Genomic DNA, 14094 nt, shown 5'->3' with positions numbered 1-14094 from the left:
TTTTTAATGGATGCCTTTTCTTGTTACCCAGTGGCAATGAGTTCCCTGGATCATCAGTGTTTAGGATAAAAGTAATCCTTCCTGTCATTCATTTGGATTGCACTTATTTCTCATTTTGCCTTATATCCTGGCAGGTCACAAAAGAAGCAAATGAAAGAAGCTCATGCCAAGTCTAGGCAGTATTCCCAGAGACTTTGGGGTCTCAGGGACTGGGACATTGGACTTGGGCAGCATTCCTGGAGGCTTTGGGAAAACACACCTTGGAGTAGCCCAGAGTGGCTACTCTTAGTAGTACTGGAACATAGGAAGGTGAATCCAAGGGCAACTCCCATTCACTGAGGCACCCCTTGCAGAGCCGCCAGGCTAGGGGAATTGGGTACTTCCCTCCCCAGTGGCACTTCTAGTGCTCTCAGCTACCAGACCTAGGAAGATTTTGAGAGTTTTTGGAGGCTTAACTGCACTTTTGCCACCAGAGAGCAAAACTTGGGGCACGCTAACACAGGATATACTCACCAAGACCACAGCTTGTCCTTTTCTCCATCATTCCCCAGATATGCCATTAGTTCTGCTGTTGAGTGCATGTTGTTGTCTGCCAGCCTGGCCATGCTCCACAGTGTGGCAGAGCATCAAGATGATGCAAAATGAGAGAAAAGAGCCAGGAGGTTTTCTACCTTCAACTTTCACCCCCTCCCTGCTTCTCTACTGCCTGCCCCCTCCACTTCCCCGCTGAAGGCACAAACACCTACTGCCCATGGAAGCTATTTCTAAGCAATCCCGGGCATCTGGGGAATGAGGCTCTGAACAAATATTGGAGCGTGTGTGTGTGCAGAGAGTGCACACACATGTACACACACACACGCACAGCCACGGTGCTGCTGCAAAGTCAAATATAGACCTTGTGGAAGGGGAACAATGGCTGGGGTTGGGTTACATGGCTGTAGGGCCAGCGAGCTGCTGTTTGTTGTGGGCTGGGGTGGAATTGGAAAAGCAAGGGGGGTGGGATGGGGGAGAACATTTGTTTTAACCTAGAGACCCTGGGCTGGTGCTGTGTGTAAGGCGGAGAGGGTGACCCGGAGCAAGAGCTGAAGAGAATGATCATTTGAGTCGGCAGCTCAGAGGTGTTTGCAGTCTTTCTCCAGCTTGTTTGTGCTGCTTTTCTGCCTTTCTTGAGGAATTAGAGTGAGCAGGAAGGGGTGAATTTCTCCGGGCTTCTGCATAGGGAAGAGTTTCTGCTCTGGAGAAGGCTTCTTGGTGAAGGAGAAGAGGCAACATTACCTGTTTTCTCAGCCCAGCATCTGCTTCTTGTCCCTGATGTCTGGCTGCCTCCAAGGTGCAGGTTTCAGACTCCGGAAGAAAAGGAAGCAGCTTCAGCTGGTTTTGACAGGTAATTCCTCCCTCTATCTGTGAGTCGTGGTGGTGTGTTGGGACAATGGCAGGGGAGGGAGTCTTCATCTGGCATGAATTGGAGGCAAAACCATGACAAGAGGGTGCTCCAATTCCCACTCCAAGTCCCTGCTTTGTGGGATTTCCTTCACTGGAGGGAAAAGCCATGGAGGGACTCTTATGGCTAGGAAAAAATCCTTCCTAATTCTGACCCAGCAGCTGTTCCATCTGAGACGCCTCTAGGGATGGGATGGCAGGGATCAGAGCCTAGTAGAGCAGGGTCTTAGCCAAGCACAGGAATCCCCTCAACGCCCATTTCTTGGGTCTGCAAATAGAGCTGCTCTGATTAAATAGTGCAGGGCAGTTCATGGCCTGACAGAGCAAGCCTGAAACTCAGGATTGTGCCTGGCAATGGGACAGGAGCCCTTCAGTGTGGAGGAAGGACTGCACCCAAGGTCCACATTGCGTAAGTCCCTTCTCCCTCCTCTGTATTCCCCTGTTTTACTCCCATCCATCCCTGCCTGCTTCTGTCTGTGATACTCACATGCAAAGCCAAACCTCAAGCCACAAAACACATTTCCTCAGATATCCCACCTTCTGAAATCCCACCCTGGATTTTGTTCTTTATTCCCTTTTCTCGGAGCTCAGATCTTCAGCAGCCAGCTTTACCTCCTCAGCCTGGGCAGCCCTCACTTAGCAGCACAGCTCTCACCTCCAAGAGAAGCAGCACAGGGAGAACCACGTGTCCCATTCTGCTGGCTGCAACCAAACCCCATCTCCCTCTCTCACCTTGCTTGTGCTGTGGACGCAGATATTTATGGATATCGGCATATGTAGGGGTCCCTCTGCAGGTCCCCTCCTATCTGCCCATTCAAATGTACGAACGGCATCCAGAAGGTTTTCTTAGGCACGTTAACCAAGTGAGGTTTAAGAGTTCCCGGGCACGGCTGTGCAATGACTTTGCAGTGCAGCGCGGTCAGGACCGGGGCAGATCCCAGCAGAGGAATGCGGGAGCAGGTGAGGATGTTGCAGGAAGTGGTGTTCTATCTGACACAGTTAGTGAAGGTGGTAGAATTTCAAGGAGGAAGTGAGGGTGAGGCTGAGCAGCCTACATTCAGTGCTGGAGGTGTTGCCAGTAAACGCATGGCCCCCAAGCATGAGTGGGAAAGAGTGCAAGGCAGGGTGCTGTGGGTGTCAGAGCAGAAAGGTGGATCCTTTCAGGTCCTAGAGCTGTGGTGACAGAAGGAGAGACTGTCTGGTTTTAAACCATGTACCAGAAGCTGTGCTTCACCCTCAGCCTCCCCCTCTCCTTTTTGCTGTAAGCTCCAGACATGGTAGGAGTCAGGGCTCAAAAGCAGGCTGAGCTGGCTGTGAGGGATCGGGGGATGAGAATGGATATAGAATCACAGGAAGTATCTCAGGATAGAGCTGGTGCACACCTGTCTCATGAATACCTGGAGAGCTGATGAAGCAACCTAAGCAGGAGGTTTGGACTTCTCTGTCCCTCAAGGGGGAATGGTTACGTGGGGTGATAGAGACAGGAGGAGGAGGAGGGCAAGGAAAGGGACAGGGCTCCTGGCTGACAAGAGAGCAGGAAAGAGGCAAGAAGGAGGCAGCTCCTGCAGAGTTAGGCAGGGTGGTAGGCCCCCATTTTATCACTCAGTCATGTTGTGTTGTCCAGTCATGCCAAGGATGAGCAAGCAGGGGTCCACACTCAGAGCTGGCAGAGACCTTGGCTTTGATGAGGTTGCTGCCTGTTGGGCTGTCACAGGGTCCTGGGGCCTGCACAGCCACCCATGGCTGCCACAGGGTGCTGACAGGGCTGTCAGGAACTGCAGAGGGCTGGGGGGATTGGAGAAGGTGAGAGCAGGGATGGGTTGAGCTTTGTCTAATGAGATGAGATGGAGTGTGAAAGCATCCACCAAGTGCCTGTAGGACATGGTTCTTCTTCCTTCCTGGTGAAAACCAGCAAACCATGTAGGATACAGGGCTAGAAAAGGGCTGACTGATGTGAACTTGTACTCTGATTAAGGATTGCTAGGACCTTTGAAGGTGACAGACACGATCTTGTCAAGTAGCAGAAAGGCCATGCAAGGTGAGGAGGAGAGTGGGCAGCTGTTCCTTCTGAATATGTGACAGCCCAGACCCTCTCCCACAGTTGCCTTATTGTTCCTTACTGTCCACTGAAGTGCTGGTGCCCACATCTTGTGAGTGGCAGCGAGAGAAACGCTAGAGACCACAGCTTCTCTGGATGGCTTATTTTTTCTGGGGTAACCATTACAAGTTGAACCTTTATTTTAAGGATGGGGCTTCTTAACCCTACAGTTTGCCAGTGGAGGTGTCTTAGTGGACCCCGGGGCCGTCAGGGAGGGGCTGCAGGAGGCGTTTTCACTTATTACTATTATTTCAGATAATCTGAGCAAAACGAAGGCTCAGATCATCGCGCACCTATTTCTGAGAGGCTCAGTGCCCCGCGGGACCGAGCCCCTGCCCCAAGCGAGGGCGGCGAGCGCTGCAGCCCCCCCCGAGCCCCGGGCGGGGGTCCCTCCAGCAAGGCCGCGCCCTTGCGGAGGACTGCCAGCCCGGGACACCTCTCCATGCTCTGCGAGTCGGTGCCGGGGCCGGTGAGCCCTCGCAGCCGCAGCTGCCCCGGGGCGGTGGGGGACGGGCGGGGCCGTGCCGGGGTCCCCCCCCGCCCCCGGCGGCGGGAGCAGGGCAGGGGTGAGCGGGCAGGGGTGAGCGGGCAGGGCGGGCCGGGTCGGGGGCTGCCTGCGGTTTGGGGCGGCGGGAGGCGGGATGTCCCGGGGAGGGAGCGGGGATGTGCAGGCACACGCAGCCGCTGGCAGGCGGCCGGGGCTGCACGGCAGCGGCGGCGGCGGGCGGAGCGGCGCGGCACACGCGGCGGCAGCTCCCTCCGCAGCCCCGCGCCTCGCCAGCCCCGCCGCCGCCGCACCGGGCATGGCCGCCCCCCGCCGCCGCGCCCCGCGGTAGCCCCACGACCCGCCGCGTCGCCGAGGTGAGCAGGGGCCGGGGAACAGCGCACGGCGGGGACCCGGGCCCCCCCAGCCCGGCCGGCCCCCTTTCCTCGCCGCCGCCCCGGCCGCAGGGGGACCGGCGGGGCTCTGCGGAGAGTCCCCTCCGGGGACGGCCGTAGGGTGGGGTGGGGGAAAGGCGAGCACCCCCGTGGCCGTGCCTCTCCGGGGGGCACTGGGGCTTGGGGTGGTCCCAAACCCCGGGGGGAGGGGGCGGGGGGACAGGCGCGGCGAGCCGCAGCGGCGCGGCATCCCCCGGGTTCCCACCCCTGCCCCCCGACCCCAGTCCGGAGGGGTCCCGCTAGCCCTCAGACTAGGGGCAGTGCCTGATACTCCACGTCCTGGGGATGTCCCTGGTAGTCCCCAGGCGCACAGAGGTCCCTAATACCCTCGAGAGGGAGGTCAATAGGCTCGGGGGGCGTCCTCGCAGCACCTGGAGGTCTGGTAGCCCCCAGCCCGGCCAGGCAGACGCGGAGGAGTGGGATGGAGGGAGTTCCCTCGCCCGTGTCCTTGCGACCCAAAGCCAGGCCTGCCCAGGTGGGAGCTGCTCACACCTCTCCTGGGCACCACCTGCAGCCCAGGATGCCGCGGTCCGGGGCGACCCCGGGGGTTCTGCTGGGAGCAGCACCCATGGGGTGACTACATCAGGAGGTCTGAGAGGCTGTGCCTCGAGTGGGGAGCTGTGGGGAAAAACAGCCTTTGCAATGACATGTGGTCAGAGCTTACGCTTCTCACAGTCCTGAAGGAACATGATACTCCCTCTCCAGCCCTAAATTATTTTTTAAGTTTCATAGTAATTGCTTCACCCTCCCCTGAAATGCAGCAGCTGTTTGCCACTGCCCGGTGTTTAGGGGCAGGAGGCGAAGGAGGGTCCTGCAAGCATGGTGTCAAAGGGACTGTGAGGAGGGAGAATGCAGCAATCCATGGTGGGATTTGACTGGGGCAGTGACAATAACATCCTGTAGCCCCTCTGAAAATGCTGCATCCTTTGTCGGTGGTGGTTTGTTTGCTGGAGGGATGCTTCAAGCAATATCATTGCTTTTATGGGCTATTTTGTCTGGTCCAGGCAGGTGAAGCTCTTAGCAGGGACCTCAAAACCTCTTCCTGCAATGCATGTGTACGTGTAGGTGGGTGGGAGGACTTACATCCCCATCTTAGAAGTCTCTCACACAACTGTGAACCAAACACAACCTTCCAGAGCTAAAGAGTCAAGCTGAAAGCAGAATGGCCCCTGTTCATCACACCCACGCAGCTGGATAGAGTCTGCTCCATACCTTCACCATTCTCCTAACAAAACTGTTTAACCCCTCCCATCTCATTACAGTAATATATTTATGATATCACCCTTGAATTTCCTGCCCTTAACAACCCCAGAAGGCTGGGAGGGAATGAAGCTTTTTTGGAAAGTATTTAATGCTACTTCAAGAGGGCAAGAGGCGGTCGGAAAATAGATGGGTGCAGGAAGCTTGGGCTGACGGGGCTCTCTGCAGGACAGCTGAGGAAAAGGACCGCACCTACTGAGAGATGTGTGCTCGCCTTTCCTGCCGGGGCTGCAGCCCAGCTCTAGTGCCTGTTGCTTCACTCTCTTGCTTGGCTGCTGTTTACTGCCTGCTCCTCTGCTAGATCTGCTGGACTGCCTCCTCTCCTGCAGCTGAAAAGCAGCCTGGGCACTGTAAAATACACTCAGCCTATCTATTCATTTGAATGTGCACAGGAGGACTTTATTTAACATGAAGCTGAAGCCTCCCAGATCTAGGGAGCGAAGATTAAGGTCCCCACAGCTGGGTTGGTATTTCTGGAGGTTTCTGCTCTCTTGACAGCAGCTACCAGGGGCGGGTGCTCTAAGATGTGGTGTAACAGCCTGAGCTATTACACACTCAGGATTGAGTGTGCACACTCGGTTCTCCTGTACACACATTTTCAAAAGCTTTTTAATTCTTAGTGCCCCAATGCTGACTTAGAGGAAGGAGTCTGGAAGGACAGAGGGGAGTGTGGTGACAAGTCTGTATAAAACTGGATGTTTCAATTCAAAAACTCACAGGTAGTGGAAAGAAAGAGATGTGTGAAATGAAGTTGTGGTGTCAGCCAAAAGTTTTTGCTGAGCTTGCTCTTTTTCTCTCTGTAGGTGTTCATCTCGGTGGGGCCACACTGACCATGCTCAGGAGCTTCTGTCTCCAGCTCATGTCCTTGATTTGGATCCTCTTGGCCCATCACCAGCTTGTGCAAGGTGAGTCTCTGTAGACAGGGTCCTTCTCTTTCATATCCATCTTTCCAAACCTGTCCTTGGCATTGCTGAAGTCTCCTCAGTTTTCCACGCAAAATAGAAATGGTCTGACCTGGAAAAGCAGAAAATGCTGCCCAGTCATTAATCACTTGGGGTGTGACACTGGAGGGACCTTAGAAATCCTTGCCCACAGGGGTGGCAGTGCCTGAGCAGACTGGCAATGAGACATCCCTGCTGCTCTGTCTCCCTCAGCGAGGGTGAATGGGTTCCCAAACCAATGAGCCTGTTCAGGGGGAAGAAGGTTCCAAAAGTGAACAGCTAATCCTGGATCCAGTCAGACAAAATCCTTTCCCAAAGATTAGTTTGCTCTATCCCTGCTCCAGATAAGCAATGAATTCCCAAAGCCATATGCCAGGAGAGATGGTTACAAATAGGAAAGGTGACAATACTCAGGCTTGGGCCTGAGCAGTCCCAGGATGCTGCTCCAGCTCCATAGTGACTTGTTTTAGGAGGCTCTCACCTGGTACAGTGGGACCTGCTGCCTCACTGCAGCAAAACTGCATGCACAGGGGATTTCTTCCCCTGTTCGTTTTCCCAGGCAGCACAAAATGCTGCTTGGGAAAGCCTGAGAGCATCTCTAGGCATGGGGGCTTTAACCTGTTTTGGTCCAGGATGGAGGGGCTCAGGTAAGGACATTCACGTCCTGGGCCTGGCCTGGGGTTGCACAAGGCTTCTGGAGAAACCCCCTGCTTCTTGACATTTGCTCTAGTCCTACTACTTGTGGAGCCAGAGTGAACCAGCTCCCCTGTGGAGCTAAGATGCGAGCAAGTGATGGGGGAGAGGGGAAGGTGGAGATGAAAGGGAACACCTGGCATGAAGGAGAGGAAGAGAAGTGGCACAGTGAGGCCATGGCTCAGTTACAGCTTCTGTGGCCTTTAAATAAATAAACAGAACTGGATACCTGGCCCCATGTGATGCCAAGTCCTGCTTCCCTGTGCTGGAAGGGGAGTGCTGGCAGCTGGGTCCTGGAAGAGTGCAGGAACTCCCATCAGACTGCTCTGTGCCAATAGCTGTCCTTGGGAATGATGGCATTCTGGGAGATAAAGAAGAACCATTTTTTCCATTTCCATCCTTGGTCCCTTTGTGCCCCTTGCAGTACCTGTCCCTGAGCTTTCCCACCATACTTGCTGCAAGACTGTGGGACCAAGGTCCCAGGTGGGTCAGTCCCTATTACACAAGTTGTCTTTATGCATGGGCAACACCAGCTCTTGCCCAGAAGGGCCAAAAATCTAAGGGAGGCAGCAGAGAGAAGGTGGGGAAGATGACCAGAGATCGGGTAGTTTTGAAGCAGAGCCCTATTCCTCAATAAAGACAGTGTTACTGCTGCTTGGGTTACTGTGAAATCCTCATTTCTTGTGTGGCATCCAGCCAATGAAAGGAAGGTCCCCCACATTACAGTTCTGAGGAAGGGTAGGCTGAGCACTTAAGGAAAAACCCAGGGCCATGGACATATCTGGAATCATCTATAGTCTCTGCTTAATCCAACTCCACATGTCTCTTGTCTTGTAGGGGATGACTGCAGTGAGCGCTGTAATCTTGCCCACGGCTGCTGTGACCAGGATGGGAAGTGCAGGTATGGCTTGTCTTTGGCTCTCTGCTGCTCCTGACTGTACTGCTCTCCCTCCCTTGATGCTGTGTCCTTGGTGCCTACACCCCTGCCCAGAGCTGAAGCACTTCCTCCTCCACTCCCCCACATGTGGAATCAATGACTCTGCTCTCTTCTTACCTGACACCCTCTGGAGTGAGAGATTTTGACGCCTCAGCCTCTTGCTGGTTCCCTCTAGCCTTTGCTCCAGTGCTTCCAGGGTGCTCACCTTCACACACTGACCAGTGTTATTCCGCTGAGCCCTTTTTGTCTAGAGGGAAGCCTAGGACAGCCCAGTCGTGCCTGGGTGATGGGAAGCAGCCTTCAGGCTCAGATATGATGTGGGGAAAGTCATCAGGCAGCAGGGCAGACATGAGGGTTGGCCAGCTTGCTTGCCCTCCTTGTTGATTGAGGTGGAGGTGCTCTCCCTGGGGCATGGAAGAGAAGACCTGCAGCATGCATATAACTGAGGGCCTCAAGGGTCCCCTCTCAGAAGCCTGAGCTGTAGTGGGGATCTTTGGATGTTTTCATAAAGGGTTTACCAGCAAGCTGTGAACTACTGCAGCAGAAGTGCTTATGTGGTACTTGGCATCCCAGCTCCAGCTGATGCCCAGATCCCGCAGGGTCAAAGCTCAGAGCCTGACCCTGCACTTCAGCCTGGGAAGCACCCATATAACTGCTCTGGGCTGCCACAGACCCACTGCCTATTGTCCCACTGTAGGACCATCTGGAGCCCCCATTCTGCAAGGCAGAACCAGGAGGCAAAGGCTGCTCAGGGCTGGCTGGGACACCTGTGGCTGCAAGGGGACAGACTACCCAATGTTCTCCTCCCCAGGGCATGGTCAGCCCCCTTTCACAGGACAGCCCCCAGTGTTACACCACACCTGGGCCACTTGTTCTTGCCAGGGAGTGTCTAGCTCTGGTTTTGCTGGGCCCCCCTTTGCAGCTGCACAGAGCTCCTCCCTGAGCCCTTTCAGCAGCTGTGGCTGGTTGGGTGCTGCCAAGCCGCGGTGAGAAAGGCCACATGTCACCATGTGGCAGGTGTTCCAGCTGCAGATCTTTCCACGTGAGTTGCTGCTGCCGATTTCAGGCCTCCAGAGTATTTGCTGAACCTTGCAGCTTGGCAGTACCTTAAAATCACCTCAAACTCAGGGAGACTTGGCTGCTTACCTGGCCCCCTCGCTGGCAATTTTTAGGTTGGCCAGCTCCCTTTTGGAGAAGTGGAAGGAGCTGATGACACCTGCTCCTTGCAGGTACTGGGGGGTAGGGGTGTCCACATCCCTCTGCTCAGGGCTGCCCAGGTATGAATGTATTTCCCCAGACTATATCAGGCACATGGTATCACCTCCATTCCCATCAAAAAGCCTCTAATTAACGTATTAATTAACATATACATATATATTTAACCATTTTCCTCATTCCTAATCTCTTTGGAACAACATACAGTGACAACAGCCAGCCCAGGTTTGAAAGGGCAGCCTTGGGCCAGCCCAAAAAAGCTGAAATGAGCCCCAGCCATCAAAATGAATCCCCTTCCTTACTCTAGAAACTGTGTTGTTTTTGTTAGGTTTAATTTCATGCTGGTTTGAGTATAGCTTTTGTTGTGGCTTGGTGCCACCTCCTCTCAGCTCTCATCTTGTTATCACTTGCTTCCCCCTTGGAGCTGGCAGGTCTGAGGGATGCCTGCCACTGGAGCAATGCACCTTGGCTTTACTTAGTCATTGCCCCTGCCCTGCTCTTCTGGGGCCAGAAGGCTCGTTGTGTGCCCCAGGTTTTCCCATTGTACTGCCCTTGTGAGCCAGCTGATAAGTCTGTTCTGTGCACCAGCCATAGCAGGCAAGGTTTCACAGCTGGATTACAGTGCACTCCAGACAAAAAATGACACACATTAGAATGCAGAGAGGAACAGTGAAACACACAGACCTCAGTGGCCTCTTGTCCCTTTCCCTCAAGAAGTAGGGTTAGGGACGGGCTTTTGTCTGCCTGTCAGAGTGGCTGCATGCTGTGGGAGGCGTGGGAATTGCTGAGCTAATGCAGTGGCATATACAGAGTGGCTCGCTGGAGCAGAGGTATGAGGGCAGTGATAGTGAAGCTGCTGAGCTCTGTTGCTGGCCACTTACCCTTCCTGGCTGCAGAGGGTGAGTCTGCTCCTGCTCTGTCTGCTTGCTTCCTTGGATAGATGAGATGCCTGTACTTACCGCTGGAGGAGGGAGCCAGGAGGTCTATGGGGCCTTTGGGAGGGTTTCCAAGCACTGCTGTATTTGTGGGAACCCTGCACAGCACACAGCCAGCTTTTCTGCAGTCCCTGCTTGGATCTGATTATGCTGCTATGCCCTGTCCCCCTGCAGGTGCGATCCAGGCTGGGAGGGGGAGTACTGCGAGGAGTGCGTGCGTATGCCGGGATGTCTTCACGGGACGTGCCACCAGCCTTGGCAGTGCATCTGTCACACTGGATGGGCTGGCAAGTTCTGTGACAAAGGTGAGTTGTGGGCTTGACATTCCGGCCTCTGGTGCTGAGGGCAGAAGCCCAGCACATCCTCATGGATATGTCAGCCAACATAGCCAACGTAGCCAGAAGCCACCTGGGTGATGCCGTTTTGGCTGCCTGGGAGATGGGATGTTGCCTGGCTGCCACAGCTGGGACCATTCCCTTCCTGCAAAAGAGGTCAGACTGCTGGTACTTGCTCCCTGGCTGCGTGGCAAGAGCTGGCATGATGCTGGCCAGCCTCAGGAAATGGAGCAGATGAACTCATTGCATTTCCCATGCTGCATCAGGACTCCAAGCAGCATCCCCTGCTTTCCCCAAGGCTTCCTGCCTTCAGCAGGTGGCTGGTGGACTCCCCTTCTCCAGCCCCAGAGACTGTTCTCTTTCATGGGGTCTCCACTGGTCGGACAGTTGGCATGCACAGCATCTTCACAACCACACAGGCACTGCACTTCTGTTGCTGCAAGTGCCCATTGGAGGGGAGAAGGGAGAGGCTCTTGCCATTTCTCCATCCCCAGGGGGTTTGGTGGGTTGTGTTTGCACTGAGTTGGCCTCCTTTCTCCCTAATTCACACTGTTTTTTCCCCTCAGACATACACATCTGCGAACACCAGTCCCCATGCCAGAATGGGGCACAGTGTATCTACGATCGAGATGGGGAGTATTCCTGCTTATGTCCAGAAGGTTTCCACGGGAAGGACTGTGAGATGAAGACAGGGCCATGCGAGAAGGCAGGGTGAGACACTGCAGTGAGATTACAAGACAGCATTAACTTCAGGTCCCACACTGCCAAGTGGAGGCCCAGCTTGGCTTATCTGTGAATTTCCATACACTAATGGAGTTAAGCCAAAATCACCTTTGGCTTTGGTTAAGCAGCATGCAGTGCATGGTCCCACCGGGGCAAGGGTGTTGTTGCAACCTGAACAGATTCCTGTCCCTGCTCTAGGAGGACAGGAATCTGTTCATCTATTCATCATGCCTGGGACATCCCATCTCCCAGGCAGCCAAACTGCTGTAGGTGTGATGAGCTGACATCCATGATGCCTTTGGGGAACATCAGGAGGGCATGTTTCCTCTTTAGATCATTTGGCTGAAGACCTTCCCTGGGGGGTGGTGGGCCTGTGCACAGCCACAGCCTTTGAGGAGGCAAAAACTCCCACCCAGTCTTCTCCTTGAGATAGCTCCCCCCACGGAGAGAGCTGGACACACTGACCATGCAAGCAGCTCTGTGTGTGTACCTCCCTGGGGCGGCGGAAGCTGCTTGGTCGCCAGGGCCATGACCTATCCTTGCTCTCTCCACACAGGTCTCCATGCAAAAATGGTGGGCAATGTCAAGATGAAAATGGCTTTGCCAGTAACTTCACCTGCCGGTGCCTCGCTGGCTTTGTGGGGGCTCTCTGTGAGCATGATGTGGACGACTGCCTGATGCGCCCCTGTGCCAATGGGGCCACCTGCCGCGACGGCGTTAACCGCTTCTCCTGCCAGTGCCAGGTGGGCTTTGAAGGGCGTTTCTGCACCATCAACATCAATGACTGCGCCAGCCAGCCGTGCAAAAATGGGGCAAAGTGCTATGATCGCATCAATGACTATGACTGCTTGTGTCCTGACCGTTTCTCTGGCAAAACCTGCGAGATCTCCGTCCCTGAACCCACCTGGTCTCCTCCCTACGAGAATGCCGGGGCTGTGAAAAGCACCACTAGTGAGATGCCGGGGGTGACACAGCCGGAGCCTGTCAGGACCGTGGTCACGGGGCGGCGTGTGGCCAACCACAGTGAGAAAGAGCCGGGGGGAGGGTTGTTGAAAATCTCTGTGAAGGAGGTGGTGACCCAAAGGGACTCAGGGCTGAGCGAAGCCCAGCTGGTGACAGTGCTGGTGTTCGGGGTGCTGACAGCAGTGCTGGTCCTCATCACTGTCCTGCTAATGCTGAGGAACTGGCAGAGAGGCCGTCAAAGGTCGAACTGGTGCCAAAGCCCTTCTCAGGCTGCAAGAAAGCTCCAAGACCAGGAGTGTCAGGTGGGCATGCTCAACACCATCTTGATTGAGCCAAGGAAGACCACAGAGCTGTGAGCTGTGAGGACTCTGAACCAGGCCACGGCAGGTCATCATGCTGGCAAACCCTTGGAACTGCACCCTGCGGAGCCACACCGGCACCGACTGGGCAGCAGGGAAGGGCTCCCAGGGCAACAAACATGTCACCAAAACCCTGGGTGTTGAGCATTGGTGTGATGGCCCTGCCTGGGTCTGAGCTGTCTCCTGTTTGGCTGGCTCAGCTGGCACCCACAGGCATCTGAAAGCAGGGCTGTGTTGGGCCAGCCCCGCAGGGGAGCAATGGCGTGCTGCTTGCAGCAGCCCGTGCCATGCAAGCGTCGGTGTCATCTGACACAAGTGCTCAGAAACAGGACAGGTCGTGCTGAGGAGGGCACAGCCCTCTTGCAAGCCCAAATACTGCCAGGCCCTTTGTAACTCCTCTCTGTGACTACGGGAAGGGGCTTTATCCTCATTTCTGCTGGTGTTGGGATGCTTCTTCTGGGGCCTTTGGGACAGTTGTGGCTGCATGGGTCTCCCTGCCGCAGTACTGTATGGGGTAGTTCCTAGCTGTTTCTGGAAGCTGTCATTTCAGATGCCATGTCCCTAGGGAGTGAGCAAACACCCTTGTTCCCTGGCCTTGTGGTTCTGTGAGCCAGTTCAAAGAGACTTTGAAAATCATTGCAGGTCTCCTCATACCCTTCTTCTGCCCCGGCTGATGCACCCTCCTCTTGTAACCTGGGGGTTACCAACACGTTCCGTACTTTCCCCCTGATGATTATGGGGTCTTTTTTGACCCACTTACCAAGCCGTCCTTTCTGGTCTGGCCACAAATGACCAAGCTTCTTTGCCTCTGCAGTGCACACATCTGCCTCACTATTTGTTCTCCTCTGGGGTCCTCTGGGCCTAAGCTGGTCCTTCTCATATGTCCTCATAGGTGAAGCTGGAGATGGACAAGGCTGTACTGTGGCTGGTTCAGGAGCAATACAGGATCCAGGTCCTCCTTTCCTCTCCCATTCACCCTGAGGCAGGCAGCTGGCTCTAACCTCAAACCAGTCATTGCAGTGTTTCTCGATACAATAAAGGCTAAACTCCCCACAGTGGATGTGAGGACAGGCTACTGAGCCTGGGATGAACACAGAAAGCAGACACAAAACTGCCTTCTCCACTGTTGCTGAAGCATGGCTAAGAGGCAGTAGATGGTCAGGTCACTTAGCTTTTGTACTAGGTCTGTTCCTGCCAGTGCTGGTCTGGTGTGCAGCAAGCAGTGTCTCTCTCCCAGGACCAGGAATTTCTGTGCC

General features: G+C 54.9%; 1 protein-coding gene across 3 annotated transcripts; it reads left to right on the top strand.

The window, feature by feature from the left end:
- The first annotated feature begins 4088 nt into the window (after positions 1 to 4088).
- Positions 4089 to 13474, top strand: DLK2 (delta like non-canonical Notch ligand 2). Of its 3 annotated transcripts, none has more exons than XM_039569669.1 (6): positions 4089 to 4104; positions 6541 to 6642; positions 8209 to 8272; positions 10633 to 10763; positions 11360 to 11504; positions 12073 to 13474. In XM_039569669.1, exons 2-6 carry the CDS (start codon positions 6570 to 6572, stop codon positions 12833 to 12835), a joined length of 1176 nt encoding a protein of 391 aa, XP_039425603.1. In that variant the 5' UTR covers positions 4089 to 4104; positions 6541 to 6569; the 3' UTR covers positions 12836 to 13474. The 3 variants fall into 3 exon arrangements, with proteins under 3 accessions (XP_039425603.1, XP_039425602.1, XP_010389970.2); XM_039569668.1 differs by lacking the exon at positions 4089 to 4104 and adding an exon at positions 4352 to 4399; XM_010391668.2 differs by lacking the exon at positions 4089 to 4104 and adding an exon at positions 6131 to 6200.
- The last annotated feature ends 620 nt before the right edge of the window (positions 13475 to 14094 follow it).

This window comes from Corvus cornix, chromosome 3 (genome assembly GCF_000738735.6).
Source record: "Corvus cornix cornix isolate S_Up_H32 chromosome 3, ASM73873v5, whole genome shotgun sequence".
Classification (NCBI taxonomy): Eukaryota; Metazoa; Chordata; class Aves; order Passeriformes; family Corvidae; genus Corvus; species Corvus cornix.
Note: the sequence above shows the minus strand (reverse complement) of the source record. Positions and strands in the feature narration are given on the sequence as shown.

Excerpts from the sequence above, each read along its gene's own strand:
- DLK2 (XM_010391668.2), top strand. The coding sequence starts at position 6,146 with ATGAAGCTGAAGCCTCCCAGATCTAGGGAGCGAAGATTAAGGTCCCCA. Across the intron at positions 8,273-10,632 it reads GACCAGGATGGGAAGTGCAG|GTGCGATCCAGGCTGGGAGG; the intron begins GTATGGCTTGTC and ends GTCCCCCTGCAG. Across the intron at positions 10,764-11,359 it reads TGGCAAGTTCTGTGACAAAG|ACATACACATCTGCGAACAC; the intron begins GTGAGTTGTGGG and ends TTTTCCCCTCAG.